Source organism: Eufriesea mexicana, unplaced genomic scaffold (genome assembly GCF_001483705.2).
Source record: "Eufriesea mexicana isolate 0111107269 unplaced genomic scaffold, ASM148370v2 scaffold16629, whole genome shotgun sequence".
Classification (NCBI taxonomy): domain Eukaryota; kingdom Metazoa; phylum Arthropoda; class Insecta; order Hymenoptera; family Apidae; genus Eufriesea; species Eufriesea mexicana.
The window spans coordinates 272,609-280,504 of NW_016924050.1; the positions used below are offsets into that span (position 1 = coordinate 272,609).

The window sequence follows — 7,896 nt, forward strand, 5'->3', positions numbered from 1 at the left end:
ACACACACACACACACACACACACACACACACACACACACACACACACACACGCGCGCGCGCGCGCAATGCATACAACAAATATACAACAATCGTTGCGATCAATTCCATTAATTGTTCAATATGTCTCGCATCATTCTGTTTTATAACGTTATATTTCTTTTTCTTTTTCCTTTTCTTGCTCCTTTTCTGTCCTTTCCCTTCCTTTCCTTTCCTCTCATCGTGACAAAAATTAGATTGTAATTGGATTTTCGCCAATAGGTATAAATTTTTCATAATGAAAGGTGCGACTATTAAAATGAGATATAAATACATACATATGTATACCTCGTTCTCTGATTTTGATGATTTTTAGATATACCGCGTTTTTACTAAACATTCGGAACAACTTACTACGTGAGAATGTATGATCTTTGTTTTTGAGAGAAATTCGTGAAAATCTTTCCATGTTATACAATCATAATTTACTCTATACGTGTACACCCTTGATAGTGTGTATATTGGTACGCCCTTATAGTGTGTATCGGATTGCCCCTTACCTATCGCTTCTATAGACACTCCGTATAACTGGTAAATTCATTGATAAGGTATTTTTTAGATTTGCACAAATCCTAATCCTTCATTAAATCAAGTATTAGCTAATTTATTTTCATTTTTAAATCGAGTATTTAAAGCAAGATTAAGTTTTGGTTACGTGAGTTTTCTCCAATGTAGGGACATAATCGGTTAAAACGATATTCGTTTCTCTTCTTCTTCTTCTTTTTCTCAGTCCCTTGTATTCTTATAGCGTTCTTTCTTGTTGTCTTTTTCAATTTCTCGTTTTCGGTTCGTCGATTCGAATCTTGTTCGAAATTCGGAACAAAATCGATGCAGCTAAGCGAACGATACGTCCGAGTTTTCCGTTTCTCCGTACAATGGTCTTTGAGGCATGAGTCAACTCATGTTTGGTCCTCACTTGATCCTGGTCGAAAGATTCTCTGAATGAACTATGAAGATAGACTCTCATATATCCTTTCACCCTTCCATCTCCTTTTCACCTTTCCGTTTCTTTCTCGCGCATAAATGTCTCTTTCTTCCTCTCCTTACTATCTTCTCCTTCCCTCCTTCCTTCCTTCCTTCCCTCCTTCTTTCCTTCCTTCCCTCCTTCCTTCCTTCCTTCCCTCCTTCCTTCCTTCCTTCCCTCCTTCGTTCCTTCCTTCCCTCCTTCCCTCCTTCCTTCCTTCCTTCCTTCCTTCCTTCCTTCCTTCCTTCCCTCCTTCCTTCCCTCCTTCCCTCCTTCCTTCCTTCCTTCCTTCCTTCCCTCCTTCCTTCCTTCCTTCCCTCCTTCGTTCCTTCCTTCCCTCCTTCCCTCCTTCCTTCCTTCCTTCCTTCCTTCCTTCCTTCCTTCCTTCCTTCCTTCCCTCCTTCCCTCCTTCCTTTCTAAAAATGCTGCATTCGAATACTCGTAACAGTGATCTTCCCTTTTTATCGATATTCTCGATACGACACGATTCTATCGATTACATGTAATTTTGACCTTTTTAAGAATTTTATATTCATGACGCACAATATTCTTCGACAATGCTGGAAACGTTTCGTAAAAATTTACGTGATAGGTTTCTAATGAAAAATTAGATGATTCGAGTTTACAAGCTATTTTATGACAAATTAATCAAAAAGTAAATAAATAGCGCAAAATATAATTTATGAACTGAACGTAACGTAGCGTTAAATCGATTAAACAAATTTATAGCTGGTTCGAACAATTAGAAATTTTAAAAAGTATTCTACGTTGTAATCATTTATAATTGTATACGTAGTTTCAACGATGAAAATAACTGAGAAGAAAAGTCACAAATTTCTTTCTTTTCTCTTTCTTTTATCTTTCTTTTCTCTTTCTTTTCTCTTTCTTTTCTCTTTCTTTTCTCTTTCTTCCGTTCAATAATAATTACGATAATAGTTTGAAACGGAGAATCGAGTATCGTAAATATCGTAGTAATCGCGTGGGATGTTTCCTTTTTTTCCTTCCTTTATTACACGTTTATTTGCTGGTTTAACGAGAACTACGATCAGAAGCTAAAGCGAATTCGTAAACATGTTAACATTAAAAGAATAACGTTCAAACCTGTACGTGTAAGAGGTGAAGTTTGAATCGTTGTAGTTATAGGACGATATATGTAACATAGGTGTATGAACGACTTACGCTTAAAACGTTTTTCCTTCCTTTCTTTCATCCTCTTTTCGTTTCGTATGTTCTTCGATTCTTCGATTCAACTTCCGCATTTTTTCGATGTTCTTTTTATTTTTCTCTATCTATTTATCTATTCCTCCTACTTATCTATCTCTTCTTTTCATTCACTTATTTTTCCATTTTACACTCTATTTTTGTATCCTTCCGTCAAAACAATCCATTTCTCGTAGAACATCGTTTTACAATTTTATTACAATTTTATATATTTATTACACCGAATAAATCCCTTTGTTTCTTTATTTTCTTTCTGTTCTTCATTCCCATTTTTCTCTTCCTTCCACCTGGTCCATTGTCTCCACCTTCTCCACCTCTTCATCCTCCTGCACCTCCGCAGTCACATCTCTCTTCCTCTTGTCAGTCTTCTTTTCATTCAACTCTCCAACCCCTATCCCCCTCTCTTTATTCATCTATCTATCCATCTATTTATCTATCTATCTATCTATTTATCTATCTATCTATCTATTTATCTATCTATCTATCTATTTATCTATCTGTCTATCTGTCTCCCTGTCTGTCTCCCTGTCTGTCACTCTGTCTGCCTGCCTGACTGACTGCCCGCCTGTCCGTCTGTCTGTCTGTCTGTCAGTCTGTCTGTCTGTGCGTCCGCTTGTCTGTCTATCTGTCTGTCTGTCTGCCTGTCTGTCTGTCTGCCTGTCTGTCTGTCTGTCTGTGCGTCCGCTTGTCTGTCTGTCTGTCTATCTGTCTATCCGTCCGTCCGTCCGTCCGTCTGTCTGTCTGTCTGTCTATCTATCTATCTGTCTGTCTGTCTGTATATCTGTCTATCTATCTATCTATCTATCTATCTATCTATCTAACTATCTATCTATCTATCTATCTATCTATCTATCTATCTATCTATCTATCTATCTATCTATCTATCTATCTATCTATCTATCTATCTATCTATCTGTCTGTCTATCTATTTATCTATCTGTCTATCTCTCTATCTATCTGTCTATCTATCTGTCTATCTATCAATCTACCTACCTATCTATCTGTCTATCTATCTATCTGTCTGTCTGTCTATCTGTCTGTCTATCTGTCTACCTATTTGTCTATCCATCTATCTATCCATCTCTATCCATCTATCTCTCTATCCATCTATCTCTCTATCCATCTATCTCTCTATCCATCTATCTCTCTATCCATCTATCTCTCTATCCATCTATCTCTCTATCCATCTATCTCTCTATCTATCTATCCATCTATCTATCCATCTATCTCTCTATCTATCTATCCATCTATCCATCTATCCATCTATCTATCTATCTATTTACCTATCTATCTATCTATGTATCTATCTATCTATCTATTTATCTATCTACCTATCTACCTATCTATCTATCTATCTATTTATCTATCTACCTATCTACCTATCTACCTATCTATCTATCTACCTACCTACCTACCTACCTACCTACCTACCTACCTACCTACCTACCTACCTATCTACCTATCTATCTATCAATCTACCTATCTATCTATCTGTTTATCTATTTATCCATCTTACTCTCTCTTTCTCCCACTCGCCCTCCCTTCCCCGTCTCTGCATCTCCCTCAAAAGACTCGTCCCAATTGATTCGTTTCATTTACATTTCTTTTTTCATTACTCTTTTAGTAAACAAAATTTCGTGTTAGTCTTAAAAAAACCCAGAAACAATAATTGTCACTTCACTAGATATTTCGAACTTGCCTCTTTGAAGGTTATCTTAATAATTCTTTCGTTGCTCGTCGAGTGTTATTTTAAGATGTCTTTTCTGTGCGTCTTTCAATCCCTTATAAAACACTTCCTTTTTTGAGGCAGTTCCTCAAACGTCGCGGAAGGAAACATGCGAGACAAGTACCATCGCGGAACTGTTGTATCGCGATCTCGAGAAAGGCGCGCGCGCGCGGCAGAAGTCCGTCCGCCTCCTTGACCACCCACCCCCTTACGGCTCCAACACCGTCGCGAGTCCGATGGGGCCGAACAACGTGAGATATATCGAAGGACAGCCGTTCTCCGGCGCGATCTACCGCGCACAGGTGGGCCGTGCGTGACAATCGAACCAACTGATCCCATTGGCTTTTAAACAATAGGCCAGATTTCCTTTTCATCTCTCTCTCTCTCTCTCTCTCTCTCTCTCTCTCTCTCTCTCTCTCTCTCTCTCTCTCTCTCTCTCTCTCTCTCTCTCTTTCTCCCACTCTCTCTCTTTCTCTCTCTTTAACTTTTGTTCTTCATCGGTCACCTCCTCTCTTTTGATTATATATCCAAGTTAATTCGTTATTTTCCTTTTAGTCGTGCATATATTCTTATGAGCATTTGTACGTAAATACTTTGAATATTCTGGATTTAACCAAATACTCCACATTTTTTATTGTCATCATTACAATTATCGCCACTGCCAGCGCCACAAACATTACAGTCGATATTATCATCGCTATTGTCATCGTCATAGTCATCGTCATAGTCATCGTCATAGTCATCGTCATTGGATCGTCACCGTTACCGTCACCGATATACTCTCCTACAGTCGTTGCAAGCATTACTAGCATCAGAATTACCAACACCATTAACATCACCTCTACCAGCATTATCAAACATCATCGTCATTGTTATCGTCACCGTTACCGTCACCCATATACTCCCCTACAGTCATCATAAGCAATACTAGCATCAGCATTACCAATACCATTAACAACCTCTACCAGCATTATCAAACATCATCGTCATTGGCAATACCAGTTTCATCTACGTTTCCATTACACACATCTATTTTCATCGTTGCTGCTTCTTATATAATTGTAACATCTAGCTCCTTTTATATCGTATTTTATCCCGTCTATTATTTCTAACAATTATAAATTATTCGACAAATTCATATCGTTTGGTTTCGTTCAATATATTTTATCGAAACAAACGTGATTTTTAATTCACGAACGTTTTGCGTATATGAATATGAAGTTTGACATTTTTAATAAGGAAAAAATGAATTGATCTCGTTCCAAGAATTTGTCATTTACTACGTTATGTGTCATTCTCTGATTTTTCCTAAACAACATACATAACTAATTCGTAAGGAATCGAGCTACTTTAGAAACTGTCTCGTCATGGTTCGCGTAAACTCGCGTCACGGTTGCATCAACCGACAACAGAACCGAGTTCATTGCGTCATTTTACCTTCTCCATTCAAAACTATGTATAACGACTCTCCTCCCTTTTTCTATCCACCACCTAACTAACGCGAGAGTTCGACATCGAATCGAACGATTGTCTATTTTCTAATCATAAACCGGCGTTTCCACAAAGAATTATTAGTTTTATTTCTCGACATAAATATCGTAAAACGAGCACATTCGATTCCGTGAGGATTCCGGGAGTGGTAGAGAATTTTGAGACAGGAAGGGGTAGAGCAAATTCAAATACCCGCGAGCAAACGCACTCACACATATATATCGTTAAACTATAGTAAAATTTTATAGTAAATTTTTTTGAAAGTGCTTCGATCGAACAGCTTCTAAAGGGGCAATACACTTCACCTCGGCAATTTTTGTCTCTTTCATACATATGTAATAATCGTATAAGCACTGATCAACGAATAACATATTCTGTGCTATTCCGTTGGTCGAGACTGGAATATAAATGAAATACTTATTTCGGATGTAAGGAAAAGAGTCGAATAGAATCGAGATAAATAAAAATGAAATGTTATATATATCTAACTGTATATCTAACAATACTGTGTGGATACTATCGATACTCGGTATGTGTATTATGAAATTCGTGTTTCGCTTTACTCTACCTTTCTCCTTTTAAACAATGATTATTAAACCGCAAAAGAACGAGCTCGGAAAAAGAAAATTTGAAGAAGAAGCAGAAATACGATAAAGGCACGAAATATCGAAAGGATAAACGAGTAAACATTGGAAGAAACGTGAAACGAAATGATCCACAAAAAAGGTGGCAATTTTGTTAGAAAGCGATTAGGGCCAATCGATGCGAAATGGGTTTAAATTGAAATTTTGCATATGCGCAAAGTTATTTCTAACGAAACGTTCGATCGAATGTTACGTGCACTCTGACGCGTCTTTCCACTTTTTTACGATTCACGTTGCGATCTGTTTTTTGCTTACAAAGTAGTTTTTCCCAGAAATATTCACTCTCGAAACTCACGTAGCGAATCGCTAAGTTGACACAGCTTCTTGTAGCGCGGTGACGGTCGTTGTCCCCCATGGTGGATTATACGCGTCGGCAGCTTCATTTCCCTCGTCGAACACCGAATTAAATCGAGATCAGTCCTACTGATTCGTTGAAAATTCAAGGAAACTTCATTATCGATCGATTAACAAAGACGTCCCTTCGATGAAGGTCGGTCATAAAACGGTAACAAACGTTATAATATACGGACAGTAGATAGCTCCGACTTATCTCCCTTTCTTCTTTAATAATAATTGTTTATTCTTGCGTATCACTTATTCTCTTTGTCACTTTCTCACCGATGTACCTGTACTTTCTGTACACACTTTCACAATATTCGGTCCATGTTTCCATATATTTCCTCTTTTTCATATTTCCGCGATTGCTTTAGTTGCGTAACGTAGAACCTTATCACGATCGAGAACTGTCAACGATGAGGACGGGTGACAGAGGTTTAATGTCTGTATCCGTACCAGTTGGTACATACGCCCCAACTAATTTTCTCACGCGTTCGTATTCAACGTCGACTACCTTTTCGTAACCGAAAAACCAAATCGTAGAATCGTTGAATCGTTTCTCTAAATAATCCAATACCGCATAATGCACCAAACCACGTATCACTACTCTTCTCCTCTTCGATTTCACGCAGTAATCCTTCCTTCGGTCTACGCAGTATCTACTTTCTCATTCTCCACTATATCGTCCTTTTTTTTACAAATTTTTCGTAAGTTTTACTCTTTCGACTCGTTGCATCGTCACCGTCACCGTCGCCTCCACCGTCGCCACCACTTGCATTATCACTTCCACCACCATCATCATCACCATCACCACCATCACCACCACCATCACCACCACCACCACCACCACCACCACCACAACCACCACCACCACCACCACTACCGCCACCACCACCACCACCACCGTCACCACCACCACCAACACCGTCACCACCACCACCAACACCACCACCGAAACCGCCACCACCACCAACACCACAACCACCACCGCTGTCACCACCACCACCGCTGTCACTACCACGACGATCACCGCCGCCGTCACTACCACCGTTGCCGCCGCCACCACCGCTGTTCCCATCACCACCACTATCTCCACCTCCACCTCCACATCCTTCTACTCTATCTTCTGCTCCTCCTTTTCTTCCTACTCCTGTTTTCTTTCCTTCGTGACCCTCTTCCTCCTCTTGTTCCCTTCGTGACCCTCTTCCTCCTCTTGTTCCCTTCGTGACCCTCTTCCTCCTCTTGTTTCCTTCTTGACCCTCTTCTTCCTCTTCTTCACCCGACACCCCTTCCACCTCCACCTCTTCTTTCTCTTCTTCTTCTTCCTCCTCTTCTTCTTCCTCCTCCTCCTTCTTCTCCTTCTCCTTCTCCTCCTTCTCCTCCTTCTCCTCCTCCTTCTCCTCCTTCTCCACCTCCTCCTCCTCCTCCCCCTCCTCCGCCCCTTCCTCCTTTCTCTCCTTTCTTCCCTCTCCCTTT

At 39.7% G+C, this 7,896-nt stretch overlaps 3 protein-coding genes across 4 annotated transcripts in view; 1 reads left to right on the forward strand and 2 right to left on the reverse strand.

The window, feature by feature from the left end:
* ITP (ion transport peptide) overlaps positions 1 to 7,180 on the reverse strand; it is a 20,516-nt gene extending 13,336 nt beyond the window's left edge. Inside the window, exon 1 of one of the 2 annotated variants that reach the window (XM_017909259.1) lies at positions 6,380 to 7,180. In XM_017909259.1, coding sequence (XP_017764748.1) covers positions 6,380 to 6,439 — 60 coding nt within the window. In that variant the 5' untranslated portion in view covers positions 6,440 to 7,180. Of the gene's footprint in view, positions 1 to 538; positions 562 to 6,379 lie in introns of those variants that run through there. The other variant, XM_017909260.1, reaches the window with a different exon arrangement.
* LOC108554103 (peroxisomal leader peptide-processing protease) overlaps positions 1 to 7,896 on the forward strand; it is a 36,022-nt gene that overhangs the window by 17,302 nt on the left and 10,824 nt on the right. The window lies entirely within an intron of this gene.
* LOC108554071 (glycine-rich cell wall structural protein 1.8-like) overlaps positions 6,815 to 7,896 on the reverse strand; it is a 4,788-nt gene continuing 3,706 nt past the window's right edge. The window contains exons 2-3 of the mRNA XM_017909207.1: positions 7,344 to 7,564; positions 6,815 to 6,934 (exon numbers count right to left, since the gene is read on the reverse strand). Coding sequence (XP_017764696.1) covers positions 6,815 to 6,934; positions 7,344 to 7,564 — 341 coding nt within the window. The remainder of the gene's footprint in view (positions 6,935 to 7,343; positions 7,565 to 7,896) is intronic.